Source organism: Miscanthus floridulus, chromosome 7 (genome assembly GCF_019320115.1).
Source record: "Miscanthus floridulus cultivar M001 chromosome 7, ASM1932011v1, whole genome shotgun sequence".
Lineage (NCBI taxonomy): Eukaryota > Viridiplantae > Streptophyta > Magnoliopsida > Poales > Poaceae > Miscanthus > Miscanthus floridulus.
The window spans coordinates 103,976,178-103,999,172 of record NC_089586.1 but is presented as its reverse complement, the minus strand read 5'-3'; the positions used below and the strand labels follow the sequence as shown (position 1 = coordinate 103,999,172).

General features: G+C 44.3%; 2 protein-coding genes across 2 annotated transcripts; one reads left to right on the top strand and one right to left on the bottom strand.

The window, feature by feature from the left end:
• Positions 1-7,444: 7,444 nt before the first annotated feature.
• On the top strand, positions 7,445-8,629 carry LOC136467466 (uncharacterized). Its single transcript, XM_066466178.1, has 3 exons — positions 7,445-7,756; positions 7,843-8,116; positions 8,195-8,629. Exons 1-3 carry the CDS (start codon positions 7,624-7,626, stop codon positions 8,415-8,417), a joined length of 630 nt encoding a protein of 209 aa, XP_066322275.1. The 5' UTR covers positions 7,445-7,623; the 3' UTR covers positions 8,418-8,629.
• A 283-nt stretch (positions 8,630-8,912) lies between these two features.
• On the bottom strand, positions 8,913-13,207 carry LOC136467465 (uncharacterized). The gene is made up of 3 exons (XM_066466177.1): positions 11,859-13,207; positions 11,353-11,764; positions 8,913-11,275 (listed from the first exon to the last, which is right to left on the bottom strand). Exons 1-3 carry the CDS (start codon positions 12,760-12,762, stop codon positions 10,897-10,899), a joined length of 1,695 nt encoding a protein of 564 aa, XP_066322274.1. The 5' UTR covers positions 12,763-13,207; the 3' UTR covers positions 8,913-10,896.
• Positions 13,208-22,995: the final 9,788 nt, after the last annotated feature.

Below are 22,995 nucleotides of genomic sequence, written 5' to 3'. Positions count from 1 at the left end.
CATGAAATTTTAGGACAACCAAGATCAGCAAGGTACCTACAACTTTTGTATAGATCATAAACACAGAAAATAATAATTTTCACTATGAAAACAGTTCCTCAACAGAAACTGCACACAAAACAAGTATTAACCTAGGTAAATCAAAAACTCACTCATACATGCTCCAATAAAGCTGAATTTTTTACCACAGAACAAGCATCACATAAATATCCTACCACAAAAATTTCACATCAATTGGATCAACATAACAACATATATGAATTTAGCCATAGAAAACCATAAATAACATAGATATAATCCTACAATAAAAATTTTCTACTAAAACATACAAAATTATACATCGATCTACTTACGAGGATTCCAAAACATCTTTATTTTCTATTTTATGATTTTTCTATGAATTACTATGAATTTCCAAAATTTCAGCTGAAAACGCATAAAAGGAAAAACTGTAGCGCATTATTCACCCGAGTCACAGTTTATGCAGAAAACCCCCTGGAAGAGCTTCTATTGTTGCGCGAGGTCCTTCACGCGAATTGGAGCAGAGGACGCGCATGGGAAGGGCGGTTCCGGTGGTGAAGGTGCTCGTCGGCGGTGAGGGAGAGGTGCCGGGGCATCTCCATGCCCAGACGTAGCCGTGGGAGGTCGAAACGTGGCTGGAGACGGTCGGTGAAGGGCCGGCCACGTGCGCCGGCGGCCTTGCATCGACAGACATGGCGGCAAGCTGCACTCCAGTGAGGGAGGCGGCCGGAGGAGGGGCTGAGGAGGCGCGGCGCGACCTGAGGAAGGTGAGAGTGTGGCCGGATTGGGCGGAGGTGAACGGAGAGAGTGAGCGCACGGCGGCCCTTGCGCGGCGGCCATGGATTGCCGGTGGCAGAGAAGGAAAAGAAGGAACGGCGGCCGGCGTTGGGGCTTTAAACGGGCGCGGCGCTGCTTCTGGACTTCGCCAGCTGCGACTCGAGCTAGCCACGCAGCCAGCAACGTGCCCACACGCGGGAAACATCGCGAAAGGGCAGATTGCGGGCGACGAGCGGTGGTGAGGGAGGCAGGCAAGCTGCTGCTGCCGGTTACTGTTCATAGACTGAAACTCCCGCCTTGGCTCCTCTCTATCTCTGGATCCAAGCGACAAAAGATAAAACCAATTTTCCTAGGTTGTAGAGCTACATGAACACAATAACTTTTCTTAAAGGATCAACATCAAACTCTCACTGGTTTGAAAGATTTTGAGTTTTGAAAACATGTACATGGAAACTGAAAATTGAATTCAGTTTCAGTGCTTCCATAACAGATTTGATTAAGCATTTTTAGGTAATTAATTAGTGGACAAAACACTTCCAAACAGTCCAAAAAATAGCACAGTATCAAAGTAGAAATTTCATACCAATTTATAGAAGCAAAGTTGCACAAATTTTATTTATGAAAATCATTTTAATTAAACTCCAAAGATTGAACTTTATTACTGTTTTCAGGTACAGCCGAAATGGTTAAATGCTGAAAACAGTGTTGAATTCAATTTTTGAACTCAAATTTAAACATGTTAGACTTGGAAACAATACCCAAACTTGATACTAGTGTAAAGTGCATACTTTGTACATCAAATTTTATATTAGCACATTTTCAAGTATTTAAGAATTTTTCATACTATAAAATCATAAAGTGTCTTAATCATTATTATTGCTAACATTTCATGGTCACACATAACAAAACATATACAACATATGAATGCTATAATTGAAACATGAAATGCATACATGACACAAGGCTTGATAAAGCATGATCAAGATTTTACTAACTCGGATGAAAGAGACATGATTAACACTACTCATGCCAACTTTGCAAAAAGTAAACATGCAAACAAAGTTTAGGTTAGGGCTCATGTTAGAAGAGTTAAACTCCACACCTTGCCACCACTTGATATATCTTGTTTAAGTCTAATCCCACTGCTTTAGCCTGTACTAAGACCTGGGGTGTTACACCCACCCCGCCGGCCGCGTTGGCCACAAGGCCAGTGCTGGCCCCACCACCAGGCCTTGTGGATTGACAATAATGCTGTTAGGATCCTAATCTTTTGTCATGCTGGTTTAACTATTCAAACAATAAACTCCAGTTTATCATTCCACTTTTCTCTTGAGCTGACTATTTAATATAAGATCGTGTAAAAGAATCATACCTCGGTAAAATTACTTGACTGGGAATAGACTCTAAAGTGGTTAGATAGTGAACTTAGCTATTGTCTAATTAGATTTGCTGGCAAACTGTCATAGAGAATAATATGAAACTGCCGTGGATCTTTTTTTCTATTAAATGACATTTTCCACTATTTATCTAAGAAGGTCATATTGTTCCAATTGTGGTCAAATTTTTGTTGTTAGATTTTAGTGTTTAGTATTGGTTGTGTTGGATTTAGTCCCGGTTGGAGCCACCAACCGGGACTAAATGTTCTCCCTTTATATATCGGCCGTCTTCTTTTTCCTCCCCAAGCCCGAGCTCAGCACATTTTGAAGCTCACTGCACTAGTGTTCTTGCTTCCTCCCTCCCTCCATTGTTCCTCCATCCATTCTTTGATTCCTCCGTCGATTCTTCAGTTGTAAAGGTTACCAATCTCATACTCTCATTTTTCACCATTGTCTTATGCCATTTTGTTCACTATATATATATGGTTCTTTATTGTGGTTTTTTTCATTTGTAAGCAATTTGAGCTCAAAATCACTTCAAGCTTGCATATTTACATGAAAGAAGGTTAAAGTATATATAAATATAAACTTAGAAAATAGTTAGAAAATTATAGCAAATCCGTACTAGTTAAACTTGCGGACCATGTTCAGCTCGGCGAGCATGTTCTCTACCGAGCGGTAACGGACGTCAAGGAGAAGCTTTGATTCTACGAGGGAGAGCGGCAACGGTCGTGGAAGACCATGTTCCCTTCCTCGTAGAATCGGAGCTCTTCCTTGACCAAGTACGGTGCCGTCCGGTGGAGAAATGCTCGCCGAGATGATCACGTAAGCAAGGTCAACTAGTACGGATGGTTATTTATTCACATGTCCCGATATCGTCGCAGTAGTCTGTCAATCACCGTACCTAAACGTAGTATATATAAATATAAACTTAGAAAATAGTTAGAAAATTATAGAAAATCCGTACTAGTTGAACTTGCGGACCGTGTTCATCTCGGCGAGCATGTTCTCTGCCGAGCGGTAACGGATATCAAGGAGGAGCTTTGATTCTACGAGGGAGAGCGACAACGGTCGTGGAAGACCGTGTTCCCTTCCTCGTAGAATCGGAGCTCTTCCTTGACCAAGTACGGTGCAGTCCGGTGGAGAAATGCTCGCCGAGATGATCACGTAAGCAAGGTCAACTAGTACGGATGGTTATTTATTAAAACATGTTTTTGAGCTATAATGTATTAAAAATGAGTATAGAGATCTAGATAATTTTATAGTTTCTTAATTTTATTTGTTTATAAAAGGAGAAATTTATAGTGTATTAAAAAATGAGTATAGAGAGTAGATGGCAACTGCTTCCGGGTCCTTGGCCTCTCATGGGTTTCCAAAGCGACTTAGGACGGGCCTCCCTCTCACTCCATGCGGCAAGTGTCGTGATAAGACAAAGATTGTGATGGAGTACCAAGTGAAGAAGGAGGGTCCCAACAAGGATCATATCTTCTACAAGTGTCCGGATCGCAATGTGAGTTATTTTATCGTATTTAATGATTATAGTTAGTTTATACCTATTTTCATGATGGTTGTGATTAAAGTTTTAATTTTTTGTTTTAATTTTAGTGGGATGGCAGTGGACGATGTTCAGGCTTCTACTGGGAGGAAGAGTATGTTGAACTTGTGTAAAAATATCTTACACAACAGGCAGATACGGTGGCTAATGAGGCAGTGATCCAGCCGAAGAAGCCCAAAGATGTTGCACAATCGGGGGATCTGTCTGTTTTAGTTGAGATTGGTCGCGAAATCCTTGTGCTCCTAAAATGTATTTTAGCTTTAGTTCTTTTAGTGGTAGTTGGGATTGTCTACATTGTAGCGATGCTTTCATAAATTTGTATCTTTTGTGGTGGCACGCATGTTGTATAAATAATTAATTATGATCTAGGTTTTAATATGGTATTTATGTCATGTAATGCAGATGAGCCGTCATTAGATGTATAATGCTGATCGCCGCTCCCAAGAGTTCATTGACGGCGTGCATTCTTTATTACGTGCGGCCGAGACAAACAAACGCGATGGTTTCATGGCTGCCCATGTGCCATATGTAAGAATACGGTGGAATATCCTTGCTCAAGGACTCTTCATTCACACTTGTTTAAGTCGGGTTTCATGCCAAACTATATTTGTTGGACAAAGCACGGAGAAACCGGTGTTGTAATGGAAGAAGGTGAAGAAGAACAATGGGACGACAATGATATTATTCCCGATGGTGTGTGCTTCAATGATACTGTAATGGGAGAAGCTGAAGAAGAGGTAGCCGCAGAAGATGAGTCGGCTGATGATCTTTCTCAGGTCATTCGTGACGCACAAAGAGAATGTGAAAGTGAAAAGGAGAAAATCAAGTTCGAGCGGATGCTATAAGATCACAAGAAATTGTTGTACCCAACTTGTGATGCAGGGCAGAAAAAGTTGGGAACCACACTAGAATTGCTGCAATAGAAGGCAAAGAATGGTGTATCTGACAAGGGATTTGGAGAGTTACTAAAAATCCAAAAGAAGATGCTTCCGAAGAACAATGAATTGCCCGCTACTACCTACGAAGCAAAACAAGTTGTCTGTCCTATGGAGCTAGAAATAGAGAAGATACATGCATGTCCTAATAACTGCATCCTGTACCGTGGCAAAGAGTACGAGAAATTGGATGCATGCCCGGTATGCCATGCGTCGCGGTATAAGATCAGGCGAGATGACCCTGGTGATGTTGAGGGCGAACGTCCGCGGAAGAAAATCCCTGCCAAGGTTATGTGGTATGCTCCTATAATACCACGCTTGAAACGTCTGTTCAGAAACAAAGAACATGCAAAATTGTTGCGATGGCACAAAGAAGACCGTAAGGTAGACAATATGTTGAGACACCCCGCTGATGGGTCCCAGTGGAGAGCAATCGACAGAGAATTCCGGGAGTTTGCAAATGACGCAAGAAACTTAAGGTTTGCTTTAAGTACAGATGGTATCAATCCTTTTGGAGAGCAGAACAGTAGTCATAGCACTTGGCCTGTTACTCTAAGTATCTACAACATTCCTCCTTGGTTATGCATGAAGCGGAAGTTCACCGGATCACCAGATTGGATGACAAATCTTTTTCTCGTAAAGTGGTGTCTGAGACAGGAACAGGAGAACAACTACTGTGGTTACTATGTTTGCAAGTTTATCAAGGTGGTCTCCCAAAGAACTCCTACAGAGAGACTCAAAGTACGTTAAAAATACACTATATATTCATTTAATTATTATTATTGATTGTGTTACTATGTCTTTATATATATATATATGTACATATATTAATTTATTTTCCTTTAATTCAAACCTGTAGACTCGATGGTTGGAGAAAAAGGTCATACAGCAAGACCAAATCAAAGCAATTCAAGAGTCTATAGCCGGATTTTTTAATGAGCAGGTCATCGATTCCAAGGACGAGTTCTACTTCGACCCAACACTGCCATGAAAGCCAAGCTAGAGGATGAGAGGAAACTTGTTATATCACAACAACTGTAATGCAATCTTTTTGTAATATATGCACATGAAATAATATAATGTAAAATACACATATGCATGCATGCATATAGGTGCCGGCCATCGTGGCATGTCAGGGGGCACCTTTAGTCCCGGTTGGTAATACGAACCGGGACTAAAGGTCCTCCTTTAGTCCCGGTTCCTGACCCGGGACTAAAGGACCCCCCTTTAGTCTCGGATGCTTGCTCCCGGGTGGAGAACCGGGACTAGAGGGGGTTCCCCACCGGGAGTAAAGCTATGTTCTCTACCAGTGAGGCTATCAGCTTGAGCAAATGATTTTCTTTGCCTTCTTATTTCAGTCCTAGGTCAACCGCCAACTAATTAAATAGTCAAATCCTTGAGCTTACATATACCACTGCAATATTTGTGAATACTTGATCTGTAGCAATGTATTGTGGTGCTAGCAAATATATAATACTTTCTTGGTTCAGGATTGATATTGGACGTGTGCAAGCGGCTGAAACTGAATGGAAGACCAATTCCTACAAGCGAAGCTTAAATTATTTTTTAGTATTATTTTTTAACCTAATGACATCTTTTCATAGATGAATTGTGTCATATGCAAGTGATATTTAGCATTTCTTTTGAATACTAATATTTAATATTTAATATACAATTGGCTGGCTTGATTTTTTTATGATGCTTTTAAGTTAATGAATTTTTAAAATTAACCAAACATACCCTTTTGGTTGTTTAATTTGCATTACCTAGAATGTTACCGTAGCGTTAGCACGAGCATTGTACTATGGTTCTTCAAGAATATATCTACACTGCAAGCGTTCCTAGACAAAAAAAAAACTAAACTATCATAGCCTAGATGTTTTTACTTTTTATATGTTAATTGGTATTGAGAAAAAATACTATCAGTGCAACAACAGATGATATTATCTTTTGGATGTGTGATTTGTTTTTCTAGATGCCATAGCGGTAGCACGTGCAATAGAATATGTGTTGTTGCACTAATAGTAATTGCGTGAAACTTAAGCCATGGGAAAAAAAAATATCGTCATCTGATTGTTTTTATGTGCATCCCTAAAATACAGCCGTGGTATTAGCACGGGCACTATATCAGTAGTCCGTTAAGTCTTCTAAAAATTATATGATACTACATGTCTACGTGAGACCTCTTACGAAACAGCACCTTTGTACTTGCCCTTACATATTGGAATCTAGAATAGTTAACTTCCAGTTTGTTGCATCATATAAATGGTTATAAGATTTTTTTTTTGTCATATGAATGTATCACCGCTAATACATGAATATAATAATAATCGTTCCGTGGCAACGGAAGTCATTTAAAAAAATGAGGCAGGACAGCAATCCTCCAGTAGCAGCAGATCGTCCCGCTCCAGGCTCCAGCCGTCCAGCGCAAGCGATAAGGCCACGCGGCCCACGCAGATCATCCCGTCGGCCCAGATCGCGTGCAAGGTGCCGCCCACAGAAACAAGTACTCTACGTCGACCCGACTGTCCAGTGTCCACACACGCAAGAACGTCCCCGGTTTCCTGACCTCACTGACTCCCGGTTCCATCTAATAATCCATCGCGCCAGACAAACACAAACTGATGAGAAGGGTAGCCGTGGCCCGCCTCCCCCGCGCCGATCCAATCCGCTCCACGCTCCCCAAACCGAAATATCCGCAGCATATTCCGCGGGATCTCGCATCCACCGCCCGCGCCCATCCCCGCGCGACGGCCCAGGGGCTAGGCCCCGCCGCGCCCGCCACCCTACTCGCAGTCCACGCCGAGCCGCTCGGACCGGATCGGCCGTATTTAAACGCGCCCCCGTGTGACCCCCCTCAAAACACGCGAATCGTACCGGTATACGAACGGTGAGCACGCACGCACGCAAACTCAAAAAGGAGTGAGTGACCAACTGACCACGGAACCGAAGCCAAGCCATGGTGGTTACCGTTGAGAAGGACGCGACTGGCGAGCCGGCGCTGCTGCTGGAGCGCAGCCGTGCGATCACCCTGCAGGGCCGTGACCGGAAGGGCCGTGCCGTCGTCAGGATCGTTGGCAACTACTTCCCAGGTAAGCAGCGACTCAGATTTCGCCCAGATCGCAAGCGCTTCGCCGTGCCGTGGAACTGACGGACGTTGCCTCTGCCTCATTTGCAGCGCGCGCGCTGGGCGGGCGGGCGGAGGAGGCGCTGCGGTCGTACCTGCGGGAGCGCGTGCTCCCGGAGATCGGGGACCGGGAGTTCGTGGTGGTGTACATGCACTCCCGCGTGGACCGCGGCCGCAACTTCCCCGGCGTCGGCGCGATCCGCGGCGCGTACGAGTCGCTGCCGGCCGCGGCCAAGGAGAGGCTGCGCGCCGTCTACTTCGTGCACCCGGCCCTGCAGTCCAGGCTCTTCTTCGCCACCTTCGGCCGCTTCCTCTTCAGCTCAGGGTACGATAGGGAATTCCTTGCGATCCGGGTCTGTCATGCCCGCGGAGCTGAAAATTTACGGGGTACGGGGTCTTGCAGGTTGTATGAGAAGCTGCGATACATGAGCCGGCTCGAGTACGTGTGGGCACACATAGACAAGGGGCAGCTGGAGGTCCCGGACTGCGTGCGCGAGCACGACGACGAGCTGGAGCGCCGCCCGCTGATGGACTACGGCATCGAGACGACGGAGAGCCGCTGCATGTATGACGCCGCGTCCATGGACACCTCGGCGTCCCTGCACTCGCTACGTTGCGTCTCCTAGTCGCCGCGTCCATGGACACCTCGGTATCCCGATTCCCGCCGCCGGAACGGCGAGCTTCTGTGTTATGGTAGAACTTCGGTACCGTAGTTTAGTTGTGTATGTAAGTATATATGTTAGTGTAAAGGATAAAGAGATCCAAATGTTCTGTGGACTCACGAAATGACTTCTGCAAGTGTGCAAGAGTAACATGGAAAAGGTGATCAAAGAACGCACTCCTACTGGCTCCATGAGGAAAAACAATAGAATCCACAAATCTTGCCGAGCTCATCCACCAAACAATAATCATGGATGTTTTTTTTTCAAAATGGATACTTTGAAGGTTAAAATACTTCCTGGATATGGTCCACTTTCCTACATGATCAGCTTCAAATCATGAAATGTTACACCATCACGGCATCACCTAATAAATAGTACAGCTATATCACTGTCAAAAAAAGTAGAGTTACATCTGAAAGTGTTGCAATAATTGATTCTACTGCTACTACAGAAAAATGGATGGAAGATACTTTCCATTATTCAATTGCATTCTTGACAGTTCAGTTTCACCTACAACGACGACTCTTGGGACTCGGAGATAGCAGTACCAAGGTTAGCAGTACCAAGGTTAATCAGTAACAGGGTTAATCAGGTATTCAGGTATGGTGTTCCAAGCTCTACACAAGCAGAGAACCCTGACTACTCAAGGTTAATCAGTAACAGGGTTAATCAGGTATTCAGGTATCGTGTTCCAAGCTATACACAAGCAGAGAACCCTGACTACTCAAGATAGATGGTTCCATGCTCTACACAAGCAGCAGAAGAGAACCATGACTAATCAAGACAGGTGGCAGAGTCCATTCCGGATGTAACGTATCCATGCCAGCAAGAGGCTTCGAACATATATCGTCAGATTTCACAGGCCAAAACAACTCTGACCCCATGTACTGAAACAAGGATCAAGTATGGTGCTCTTCAAACTTGATACAGTGAATTGAAATGCAACTAGCCATCAGATAAGAGAGACATTAATGAATCCCATAAACAATTCAGAAAACAAACTACTTTTAGTTTCAGGTGCCAATAATGGGTAATACAATTGTCTGGAGCAAATAACAAAGTACAAATATACGATTAACCTAGGAATCATGATGTGTTGACAAAAAGAGCACTGCGAACATTGCACATCTTTAGTGTTTTGGTGTCTATTCCATTCACAAACAGATACAACTTTCTATTCCATATTTTCATAAGATGTGTAAAACGTTAAGTAATAATTATTTAGATTAAAGGACAAGCATATACTTTTTTAACTCGAGATGCTTTGCCTGCAAGTGTGCAAGATTAACATGTCAAGGCAGATCAAGACCCAATTATTAAACAAGTCACAATCAACATTCTAAAACATGATTTTGCAAATGTGGTACCAGAACTAATAAAAGAACTTGTAAAAACATTTGGAGGGTGTCGCAGAACCTCCTACCTTAAGCCCATAAGGGGGAAAATTAAACAAGATAAGACTACACAAATCTTGCCAAAACGATCCACCAAGCCAAGAAACAAGGTTATAGAGCTCAGATTTGGTCTTGTATCCGGTGATCCCGTCCCGTATTACAATTTAGCTTTCAAGGTTAGCAATTTCTTTTTGAATAAAACTGATGTAGTAGTTCACTTTCTGACATGATAATTTTCAAATGATAAAATGCTACAATACACCACATAAAAATGTAGTATAACTTTTTCCGCAACGCTTGCGCGACCATACATCCAGTATCTAACCAATACTTCAAAAATTCAAAATAAACACCAGACAAAAGATAAATTTAATGACCGTCTAGTTTCACCTGCAAAGACTATTATTTGGAGATAAAATTAACTGTCTAGAAAATAAACTACCTGTCTCCCTACCACTGTATCGCACTTACCCTAGCTAACTATCAGTAGGACAAGGGTTAATCAGGTTAATTTTGGATCTTCAAGCTCACAATATTTGGCATTGCTGAAACAGCCTTTGGCTCCAACATGTGCTCAACAAAAATGTACTAGCAATATCAATAGATGTTATGCTGCAAGTGAAATTTGACGCACTATCAAGCAGACTAAGAGATATACAGCTATCACCAAAAGAAAAAATGCAAGAAAATAAATCTATATGCTAGATAAGAGAAAATATAGTGAATCCCATAATAATTTCAGCAGACAAAAACATTGCTGAAGCATTTTCAGGTGCCATCATTTGTCATACAACTGTCTGGAAGCAACTAATGAAGTTCAGATAAGACTAATATAAACCTATAGATTCTTATTTCAGAAGATTAATATAGAGATCATGAAGGCATAAAGCCATGCACATTAACCTCTTGATGTTCATATTCCATTGGAGAACATGTGAGTCTTCATTCTCTATATTATGACAACCTCATTAGAAATGTCTCAGGTCCCTCTCAGCACATACCACAAACAGATATCCTCTTCGGTTTTGCATGCCCCTTGGCAAAATGTATTACTCACTTAGATTATCGCTTGGCATTTTTGCTTCTTCAATATTCTCAACTTCAGCCCCAACCTTGGCCTCTGCACCAGCATCAATACTCTCAACTTCAGCACCAACCTTGGGCTCAGCAGTTTCCATGTAGCGGAAATCTGGATAATTTCTGTGGTTCAATGAGTGCAACCACAAAGCTACAGCTCCTTCCTTGTGTTCCATTGCCGCAATATGAGTGAAAATATACTTGACCTTGAACTCTTCAGCCTCCTCATAATAAGGTTCCATGGAAACTGCCTCATGTGAATCCTTCCATTTCTTGTTGTATGATGTGAACATGCATTCATCTAGGTACAGACCGACCTCAGGTGCAGTAGGTACATTAAGGTTGATATCCCTGCAACACACATGCCGTAAGTTGCAAACATACGTTATATGGATTGTTTAACACCAAAAAGCTTACAAGAATCATACTTGCGAAAGGCGACATCATAAATTGATTCTGGTGCACAGTTCCTCATCACAGCTACAGCAAGACCAATCATCTTCCGGATCTGATGGAGCATGAAACTCTGTCCAACAACTTCACACCTGACAAAATCAATCCCATCCAGGCTGACAACACGATCGGTGCCAAAGGAAATGATAAACCTTTTTGCTGCAGGATCCTCTGCTTTAGTTCTTGTGGTGAAGTTATGAAAATTGCGAGTCCCAACATAGTACTTGAGAATCCTGTTGAACCTCTCCTTCACTTCATCAGTGTAAGAAAAGGTGCTCTTAGTTGGCGGCTTCTCTTCTCCATTGCTCTTCTCGGAATCAATACCTTGCGCTTTCTCTTCAGTAGCTACAGGCTCAAGTTTCTTCTCCTCATTGCCGATATAAATATCTGCATTAGCTTAACTTATTCAGATCAGAACAAAGATCTAATTAACACTAGCCAACACAGATTAGAATTACAAGATTTGATTTCCATCCAGTACCTGATGGTACAACATCACCGGCACCATTTGATCCCACATCAGCATTTGCAACTTCAGTTCCATCACCAGAGACCGGCAAATCAAGCTTCTCCTTGCTGTTCGATCCAACCTCCCCATGGGCACATGGGTTACCACCATCTGAACTTGCATGATCACATTTTGCATCCCCAAGTGTTCCAGATTCGTCATGGCTGGCCACACTTCCCTCCACGGGAGCATCAACAGCATTCTGCCCGGGGCTGGGCAGTTTCCCCTCCCGGCCCATGACACCAGGCACCTTCCTGCCTCTCTCGGAGCACTCCAGGCACTTGCTAAGCTCGCTCCCACTCCCCATGCTCGCCATGACGGCCTCGCGGTCCGGGTGCGCGCTGGGGTCAAGAGCAAACACGGGGAGCAGGTACAGGTACCTCCGGCGGTCGCAGAACTTCTTCGCGTTGAACGAGTTGGTTACGCGCACGTAGCCGTAGGCGCGGATCTGCGGCGCGAGCTGGGCCTTCAAGCGATCGATGAAGCCCGGCGGGTCGACGTAGAAGCGCCCGGACACTACCTGCGCCGCGGCGCTGACGCCCTTGTCGGTGCGCGCAGCACGTGCCCAGTCGTAACGGCGCGGCGCGGCCCGGTCGGCCTCGGGCACGGCGCCCGCCTGGTAGAGCGCCTCCTCGAGGTCCCCCTCGATGGTGCGCGCGCCCGGGTTCTTCTGCATGCCCTGGTACCCCGCGCCACAGTACCCGAGGAGGATGGCGACCTTGCGGCGCTTGTACTTGGGGCGACGCTGCGCAGGATCGGCACCCTCAACGGCGGCGAAGGCCGAGGTGGGCTCAGCATCGGCTTCCGGGTCGGAGGAAGAGGACATCCTGGGGCGCTTTGCGTGGGGTGGGGAGGGCGGCGGCGAGGCGGCGGCCATCCGAGAGCGAAACGGGGGTTTTAGATGGTTAGGGTTTGGTGGCGGATCGGACTAAAGGAGGGGACAACGAATCGAATCGGAGGTGAAAGAAATGAGACAATCGGAGGCAGAAAAAGAAAGAAATGTGAAAGGTAGTAATGATACGCTCACCCAGCGACACTATCCCCGCCATTCCATCAGCGCGTCTCGATGCTCGCTGCGTTTTCTCCCTCACCGCCGGCGGTCCCTCGCTGCACCGCGTCCCCATCCCCTGCGGCCTCCTCCGCTCCGCATTTCCCACCGGGTCCAATCTGCCTCGCTCGCCTCCACCGCCCTACCTCCTCGCCGCGGCCTCCACTGAGCTCGCGAGCCACAGCTGCCTCCACCGAGCCAGCGAGCCTCCATGGCGGATGCTCCAGCAAGCAGACGGAGACAAGATTTGTGTGACGCCGCGTCCACCGACGAGTTGCCCGTGCCGCTGCTACACAACGAGGTCCATGCGTGACCTTCGCGCCAGCGTGCCTCCGTTCGTTCAAGCAAGGCCACGTTGCAACAGCATGTTTCAAATATTTCAGATATTTTATCTGGTGTTGTAAATGTGTTTATCTTGATATTATAAAAGTAGATCAGAATGTTATACATGTTACAGTGATTATACATGTATGTTTTAAGTCTATGTTCTAAATGTTTCATTTCGGTTTCCAGATGTTTGTTTGCAAGTATTTCGTTTGGATGTTGTATATGTTTTCACACAGATGAAGTGTTTTCAGTTATGTTTTGCAAGTGTTTCGTACAAATGTTTCGAGTGTTTCAGCTGTTTTGTACGTATATTATAAGTGTTTCATCTGGATGTTTTAAAAGTAGATCTGGTGTTGCAGCTAGTGTTTCACATGCATGTTTCATGTGTTTCATTTGCCTACAAACGTATATTGCAAGTGTTGCATCCGGATGTTTTAAAAGTAGATCGGGTGTTACATTTCCGTCTTTGATTTTTTGCTGCCTTGTCTTCGCCTCGATGTCTCCTCTTCCTCGCGACGTCGGCTAGGCATCTGCGCGCCCCTTCCTCCCCTCTTCTGGATGCTGGCGTAACCACCTGCTGGCCGCGTGCATGTCCGTGAGAAGCGGAGGGGGTGCGAGCGGGAACTCCCTACGTGCAGTCGGGCGGCGCGGGCCCGCGTAGATGGGCGTAGGGGAAGACGGGGTGCAGACGCGGACGTCCGGACGTCCCGCGCTAGCACTGCCGTAAAAATAGAGTAGTCTACAAAATAGGAGCGCTAAACTGCTATACTACTGTGACTGTAACCCTGTTTGGATCTCCTAATAAAAACGAGACATTATGAAAGAAAAATAAGAATGAGATCAAAACACATCACCGGAGACTCCAAAATAACAATAAGATCCTAAACTCCAACTATATATCCTAAATCTATTATTCAGAGATTTTTACTATGCAAAATCAATGATCACTGTGAGAATGAAATCTAACACCGTTTTTTAATTTAGAATTCGGATTTTATATTTATATGGATTCTAAAAATACGAATGACATCCAAACAACCCTATATATCATTTGTAACACCTCTGGTGTTACGAGTCCGTTTAGCACCGTGATTTAGGCCTAAGTAAAAATTTCCTAAACGAGTTTCTCGGGTTTTTAATTTAAAACGTACTTAAGGCGATAAGCGAATCCCGTGTGACTTAGTTCTTAGACTCAAATAAACGCTCAAGTTAAATTACACCGTGCGTAGAAATATTTAGAAATGTCCGATAACGATTCTAGTGAACGGTTTGTTCTATTGGATTAAGCATGAAAATCAAATTTTATAAATAAAATAAAATCCATTAATAAATAAAACAATATATATATATAAATACACTCACGGGTTTATTTTGTTAAGCACAAACTGACGAGAAAGAGGGCGCAACAGCTTCGTTTATTTCTTCGGCGTACAACATACTCGCCTGGCATTGCTATTGATCACTGTCTCGTTCCCATCGTGGCCCCGGTCGTAATGATGATGGGATGCATCGCTGCTTGGCCTGACCCTACCGGCCACATTGGGCCAGGACGTCCTGCCATGCCGTGTCTATGAAGTAAGTGACAGAGCTGCTGTTATCTCCTTCCCATTGTTCCTCCCCATCTCTGGCTTGCTGTCTTTCTTTCAATCATGTCGGTGCTCTAGCGTGTGTACGACGTGTACCCCTCGTGCTGCTTCCCGCTCCTTCCTTTTCTACTGCCGTGGAGGAGACGCTCCAGCTTCAGTCTGCCTCCGTTGTCTGCCTTCGGTCCGGCCAGGTTGAGCCGTCTCGTCACGGTACTCCACGGCATGTATTCTTTTAAGCCGCATCGCGCGAACGTCATGCCACCAGCTATGGCCTTAGCCTTGTCCTTCCTTGTCTCCGTCCGTCCCCTGGCGTGTGTATGACGTTTCCTCCCTTTTTCTTTTCTGCTGCCGAAGGGAGGCGACCCAGCTCTTGCTCGCTTGCTCTCTCGCTCGGTTTTCTTCCTCTGCTTGTCCGCGTCGTCGTTGACCGGCCCAGACGCCGAGCCCCACACTCTCAACCCCGCTGTGCTGCCCCGCCGTTCTAGTTCCGCGCGCCCAAGCCGCCGTGGCCATGTTTTCATCATCGCCCACCGCACGCGAAGGCGAGCTCGAGTCCCGCTGCATCGTCCTTCCGAGCGCCTTCCCCGTAACCTCGGTTGAGCAGAACAACCGCCACTACAGCTGCCATGCCGTGTGTGGTCGTCATGGCCGCGCCGCATCTCCGCGTGCTGCACCACCGCAGCGCCCCATCGCCATGGCTGCTCCCGTCCACCATGGTCGCTAGCCTCAGGTGCGAGCACCCCGGTCGTCCGTGTCTATAGCGTCGAGCTCCGTGTTGCGCCCCTCTTCGACGCGTCGTCGACTACACTGCAGCATCACCGTCGATTGTCGCCGGCGAGCGCAACCACGACGCCTTCCCCGCACATCGGTGCCCCCTCTACTGCCAAGGCTCACCGCGGGCGCACGCTACGCATCCGAGCCGGTCGCCTGCCGCTCGGAGCCGCCCTGCCGATGCTGCAGCGCCACCGCCTCACCTCCGTGGCGCTCCCCAAAGTGCTCTCGTCGCTGAGCATTCGCATTCACGCCATCATCGTGGCCCGCTGCCGCCGTTGTGGTCAGCCGGTCGTCGGTGCTCATGGCTGGACTGTCTCGGTCCGCGTCGTGGCTAGGCCCGGGTCCGACCATGGTTCGCGCACCTCCCCGCACCGCCCCGTGACCACATTGCCACCGGTGAACCGTCCATCGACCGACGGAGTGCTTCCTCTGCTCTGCATGCTCTATTTCATGGTAGCAGGTGTACTCAATCACTAATAGGAGTCTTTATCAGGTTTATTTCGCAAAAGCGCTAGACTCAGGCTTACAAATAAAGGCTTAGCTAATTTTAGGTAAGCTTAGGGTTCTTTTGCGTATTTGTGCGCCCTCTGTGGGCAGGCCGCGCGTGGACTGGCCTGTTGGGCCACCACCGCGCCGCGTTGGGCCGTGTTCGCCCGCCTGGGCCGACCTCGTGCCGTATGGCTGGGCTGCTGCTGGCGCCTAGGCCACCAACGCGGTTATCACGTTGCCAGGCCGCTGGTCGCGTGCCCGCCTGGGCCGCCGCGCCCTTTATCACGCCGTTGGGCCGCACCTGGTTAGTAGGCCGCGCGCGCGGCTGCTGGGCCGAAAGGGCGTTGCCGCCGGCCTTTCCATTTTCTAAATGTTTTGCTAATATATGTTTCTAGTTAAACTTGTAAAATCAAAATAAAATTATGTAGTTGTGCAAAAATGATGAAACCAATTTCGTTAGTCTCCTAAAATCATGATCTACCTGTTAGTATATTTTATTCACATAGTTTGATAATATTTTCAGAAGCTATATAATTAATTTAAGGTATTTAATATTGCAAAGATATAAACTTATAGGAATTATTGTGATAAATCGGTAATAGTGTTGGATCTGAAATTATTACAGTAGGCTCTTAGCAATATTAGGTATTCTCTATAATTTTTATAGCTCCAGAATAATTAGCTTGCTAAATAGATAATGATGCCCTATTCTGAATAAAGGTTAAATCGATAGAATGCAATAAAGAAACATCTTGGGTTTATATAACTAAAATAATTGTAGGGAAATAACGTCTTATTCGACAGCATGGATATGTAGACTAAGTACGGTTATCATTAGAACTAGCCCATTAACTCGAGAGGCGTACATCGTATTTTACGAGTCACGATTGCAGTTGATTAATTACATCTTTGCATTGCATCGCTTGCATATCATATAGGTACGATGATGAATCAACAGATCGATTGAAGGGTGATTGAGAATCCGAAGATGGTTGAAGGGTATTCTCTCTAGGAGATGATGCAATGGGTTTTCTATTCTGATGGTGGATGATCTGAGGATGCAGATACTAATTTTTTAATATATATCTTACCTAGACAAGCCTCCGTGCATAACCCCTACTTTTCTGCAGTTTAAATTATATTTGTGCATTAAGTTTTAAGGAGTTGAATGAAACCCACTTGCATATATATCTTTATCCTATGAGTCTTACTAGTATGACAGGATCGTATAGAATGCTATGCTACAAGACTCCGATAGAAGTCGAGTGATTACATGTCACTCGCGAGAGATATGAAATATATTATTGTATTATCATCACATGGAAAAATATAAATGGTGGAAAGGAAAATGGTGACCGAACAGGGATATGGTTTAGGTATTGGTGGGTGTAAGAGGTTGTGTCACCATAGACGCAGGGCATGGCTTGGTTACACTGCTTTTCCTGTCTATGTCAGGACCGGCCATTGCATAAGACTCTAGGCAAGTCACAGACTTATTATCCCGAGCACATACTTAGGTATGGGCTTTTGGAAGACTTGTTGCTCTCTTGTCGTGGGTTCTGGCTCTTTTCGGACCGACTGTTAGGGTTTCTTTTTGGTGGAGGAGGTCCTTGCACCGCATTGAGTCTGAGACTTAGGGGCGGCGAAAGGTCCTAGTATGGCTAGAGGGGGGTGAATAGCCTATTTAAAAATCTACAAATCAACTAGAGCAATTTGATTAGTATGACAAGAGGCGAAATGCAAACTTGCTCTAGCTCTACAAGGGTTGCAAGCTACCTATCTAACAATTCTAGTTGCAATGATTACTAAGCACACAACTTATAATGTTACTACTCACTAAGAGCTCTCAAACTTACTACTTTAAAGAGCTCCACTAGATGAACTTAAAACAACAAAACAAGCTCTCAATTCTAATTATATTAAAGAGCTTGTCACAACTAATTTGCAAAAATATAAATGAGTGAGTAGGATGATTATACCGCCGTGTAGAGGAATGTACCAATCACAAGATGAAGATTAAGCCAATCATCGGAAGAATGCAAATAACAAAAGACAACCGATTTTCTCTCGAGGTTCACGTGCTTGCCAACACGCTACGTCCCCGTTGTGTCGACCAACACTTGGTGGTTCAGCGGCTAAGAGGTGTTTCACAAACCTTGTCCACACGATTGGACACCGCAAGAACCTACTCACAAGTGAGGTAACTCAATGACACGAGCAATTTACTAGAGTTACCTTTCGGCACTCCGCCGGAGAAGCTACAACTCCCCTCACAATCACCGAAGACGGCTATGAACAATCACCAACTCATGCCGATCCTCCACCGCTGCACCAAGCCGTTGAAAGGTCCTAATGGCTAGAGGGGGGGTGAATAGCCTAATAAAAATCTCTACAACAACACTTAACAAAATGGTTAGACAATTATGAGATGAAGCAAGTGTTGTGCTAGCCTACTCAAAATGCAAGCCACCTACCACAATTCTAGTTTAGATAGTGTCTATTCACACAATAGCTATGACACTACCCTATATTAGTGTGCTCTGAAAGGCTAACTAAAGAGCCACACCAACCAATCAAGCAAGCTCTCACAACTAGCTACACTAAAGAGCTTGTCAACTAGTTTGCGGTAAAATAAAGAGAGTGATCAAGAAGGTTATACCGTCATGTAGATGAAGAAACTAATCAATCACAAGGATGAATAACAATAAAGACCAATCACCTCGGAATCAATGATGAACACAATGATTTTTACCAAGGTTCATTTGCTTGCCGGCAAGCTAGTCCTTGTTGTGGTGATTCACTCACTTGGAGGTTCACGCGCTAATTGGCTTCACACGCCAAACCCTCAATAGGGTGACGCACAACCAACACAAGATGAGGATCACACAAGCCACGAGCAATCTACTAGAGTACCTTTTGGCTCTCCGCAGGGGAAAGGTCAAGAACCCCTCACAATCACCATGATCGGAGCCGGAGACAATCACCACCCTCCGCTCGATGATCCTCGCTGCTCCAAACCATCTAGGTGGCAGCAAACACCAAGAGTAACAAGCGAATCCCGTAGCAAAACACAAACACCAAGTGCCTCTAGATGCAAACACTCAAGCAATGCACTTGGATTCTCTCCCAATCTCACAAAGATGATGAATCAATGATGGAGATGAGTGGGAGGAGTTTGGCTAAGCTCACAAGGTTGCTATGTTAATGAAAATGACCAAAGGTGTGAGCTTCAACCGGCCATAGGGCTTAAATAGATGCCCCCATGAAATAGAGCTGTTATACCCCTTCACTAGGCATAACATGGGATGACCGGATGCTCCAGTCAGTTGATTGGACGCTAAGCCCCCAGCGTCTGGTCGCTCGTAGTTAGCCATGTGTCCTGACTTCAACGGTCATCAGTCTTGACCGGACGATGCACCTAAGTTGACCGGACGCTGAACACCAGCGTCCGATCGTTTACAGTAAGGTTCCAAAACTGACTTTTGCCGACCGGACACGTCCGGTCATGCTCGACCGGACACTGCCAGCGTCCGGTCACACTATGACTACTTACAGTGCTGACTGACAACACGATCGAATGCAGCCCTTCAGTGTCCAGTCACTTAGCGACCCAGCATCCGGTCAGTTGACCGATGCCAGCATCTCTGCGACCAACTCCATTTCACCTCTAACTTCTTCACCCTTGCTCAAATGTACCAGCCACCAAGTGTATCACCTTGTGCACATGTGTTAGCATATTTTCACCAACATTTTCAAGGGTGTTAGCGTTCCACTAGATCTTAAATGCATATGCAATCAGTTAGAGCATCTAGTGGCACTTTGATAATCGCATTCCGACACGAGTTTCACCCCTCTTAATAGTACGACTATCAAACTTAAATGTGATCACACTCTGTAAGTGTCTTGATGACTAAAACAAAATAGCTCCTATGGTTTATACCTTTGCCTTGAGCTTTTTGTTTTTCTCTTTCTTCTATCCAAGTCCAAGCACTTGATCATCACTATGGCATCATCTTCATCATGCTATGATCTTTGTTTGCTTCACAACTTGGAGTGTGCTACCTATCTCATGATCACTTGATAAACTAGGTTAGCACTTAGGGTTTCATCAATTCACCAAAACCAAACTAGAGCTTTCAATCTCCCCTTTTTGGTAATTGATGACAACCCTTACACAAAGATATGAATTAAAATTCAATTGAATCCATATTGCTTGTCCAAGCATATTTACCATGTGTAAAAGAATATGGACAAGTTTTATGAACTCCATATGGTAGCAATTGTTCCCCCTATATATATGCTAAGAGTTTGGATTGTAGCTTGCACATATGCTTAGATAGAAAATATAGGAGTCATTGTCTACCAAATGATGCTAAGGTATAAAAGATGGACCTTTAAAGCATGATACCAATCGGAGTGCACCATTATACCTTCCTTAGCACCATGATTAGCTTGATCCCATTTGAAAATATACCACATGGAAATATTTGGAATAGATACCACTTGATAATACTAGAGAATGAAATCACTAGATAATCTATTCATGCTAGTTTTTCATATTATCATTCAAACTTACAACTAGCATACATCACACAAGCATGGATGTTTAAATTTAATACTTGTGCCATGTAAGCAAACATATGAAATGCACATCCAAATGCATCATCCAAGTTCATGAGCTTGCTCCCCCTACTTGTGTGCTTAAAATTTTAATTTATCCCTTTCCTTTTTCACTTCTCTCCCCCTATGTCATATATATCAAGTATATCTTTATGTTTATCACCCTTTATGATATTTCTCCCCCTTTTCACTATATCTTTGTTTCTCTCCCCCTTTGTCATCAATGACCACAAAGGTTCAGAAATATAGATAGTATTACTTATAGGGTCGAGATTATCAATGTCAATCAATGGGGTGAGGATCAAAGTTCCAAATTTGGTTCAAACTAGAATATATGCCAAGATATTTAACTCGGTTTGATCCAAGGACAAGCTTCTTCACACCTCCAAATAAGGGTTATCTTGTACCATGTTGAGTTAAACATTTATAGCCCATGTTCTAGATTAAACACAAGGTTTATAAGCCCACAAACATGTCATATGCCATCACTAGATCAAGTCAAGCATAGAAGAAATAGTGATACTATATAAACATCAAATTTATTTGATTTTCATGAATGAGCCTAATAAAATAGAACCACTTGAAAGGTCCTAATGAGATTGAAAATGTGACTAAATGCACTAACTATGTCCTTAGCAAGGATGTATGTCATGTCAATCAACTTTTATCTTAGATAGCTCGAAGGAGAGGCATGTCATATAAGTGGGGGTGCATCAACACATATTTGAGAAATCCAATATGTTCAACTCATTCCTTAGCTTGCAAAACCTTTTCTCATCCAATGGCTTGGTGAATATATCGGCAAGTTCATCTTCGGTGCTAACACTCTCAATGCAAAATGTCCCCTTTTAGTTGGTGATCTCTTATGAAATGGTGGCGGACATCTATATGCTTTGTTCTTGCATATTGAATCAGATTGTTGGTTAGCTTGATTGCACTCTCATTATCATATAGTAATGGCACTTTCTTGAATTTGATTCTAAAGTTACTCAAAGTGGCTTTCATCCAAAGTATTTGTGCACAACAACTACCGACGGATATGTATTCGGCTTCGGCGGTTGATAATACAACACTATTTTGCTTCTTTGATGACCATGAAACAAGTAATCTTCCCAACAATTGACATGTGCCCGATGTGCTCTTTCTTTCAACCTTGCATCCTGCATAATCTAAGTCAGAGTAACCAACTAGCTCAAACTTTGCTCCTTTGGGATACCACAACCCAACATTTGGTGTATGCTTCAAGTACCTCAAAATTTTCTTTATAGCCTTCAAATGACTTTCTCTTGGTGAGGCTTAAAATCTTGCACATATGCATACACTAAATATGACATCTGGCCTAGATGCGGTCACATAGAGTAGGCTTCCAATCATAGACTGATACAATTTTTGATCCACCATATTTCCACTTGCATCACTATCCAAGTTGCCATTGGTTCTCATTGGTGTGCTAATGACTTTGCTATCAATCATTCCAAACTTCTTGATCATGTCCTTGATGTACTTGCCTTGACTTACAAATGTATCATTCTTCAATTGTTTTTTTGAAGACCACGGAAGTAACTCAACTCTCCAATCATGGACATCTCAAACTCATTAGCCATCATCTTTCCAAACTCATCATAAAAATCTTGATTGGTTGATCCAAATATGATATCATCAATATAGATTTCTAACATAAATAGATCTTTTCCAATCTTCTTGATGAAAAGAGTGGTGTTAACCTTGTCCATTGTGAACCCTTTAGAGAGTAGGAAGTTCCTCAATCTCTCATACCATGCTCTAGGTGCTTGCTTCAAGCCATACAATGCCTTCTTCAACTTGTACACATGGTTGGGCTTCTTGTCATCTTCAAAACCGGGAAGTTGCTCAACATATACTTCTTCATTTATGTAACCATTGAGAAATGCACTCTTGACATCCATTTGATAGAGCTTGATGTTGTGGGCACAAGCATAGGCTAGCAAGATTCTAATTGCTTCCAATCTAACAACCGGGGCATATATTTCTCTAAAGTTAAGACCTTTAATTTGAGTATAGCCTTGTGCTACCTATCTTGCTTTGTTCCTTACTACTATCCCATCTTGATCTTGCTTGTTTCTAAAAACCCATTTGGTTCCAATCACATTGTGTCCCTTTGGTCTTTCTACCATCTCCCATACTTGATTTCTTATGAAGTTATTCAACTCTTCATGCATAGCATTTACCCAATCAACATCCTTCAATGCTTCATCTATCTTCTTTGGTTCAATGGATGACACAAATG

Coding starts and splice junctions, on each gene's coding strand:
- LOC136467466 (XM_066466178.1), top strand. CDS start 7,624: ATGGTGGTTACCGTTGAGAAGGACGCGACTGGCGAGCCGGCGCTGCTG. Junction 7,757..7,842: donor CGTTGGCAACTACTTCCCAG/GTAAGCAGCGAC, acceptor CCTCATTTGCAG/CGCGCGCGCTGGGCGGGCGG. Junction 8,117..8,194: donor CGCTTCCTCTTCAGCTCAGG/GTACGATAGGGA, acceptor GGGGTCTTGCAG/GTTGTATGAGAAGCTGCGAT.
- LOC136467465 (XM_066466177.1), bottom strand. CDS start 12,762: ATGGCCGCCGCCTCGCCGCCGCCCTCCCCACCCCACGCAAAGCGCCCC. Junction 11,765..11,858: donor CGGTGATGTTGTACCATCAG/GTACTGGATGGA, acceptor AAGCTAATGCAG/ATATTTATATCGGCAATGAG. Junction 11,276..11,352: donor TATGATGTCGCCTTTCGCAA/GTATGATTCTTG, acceptor TGTGTGTTGCAG/GGATATCAACCTTAATGTAC.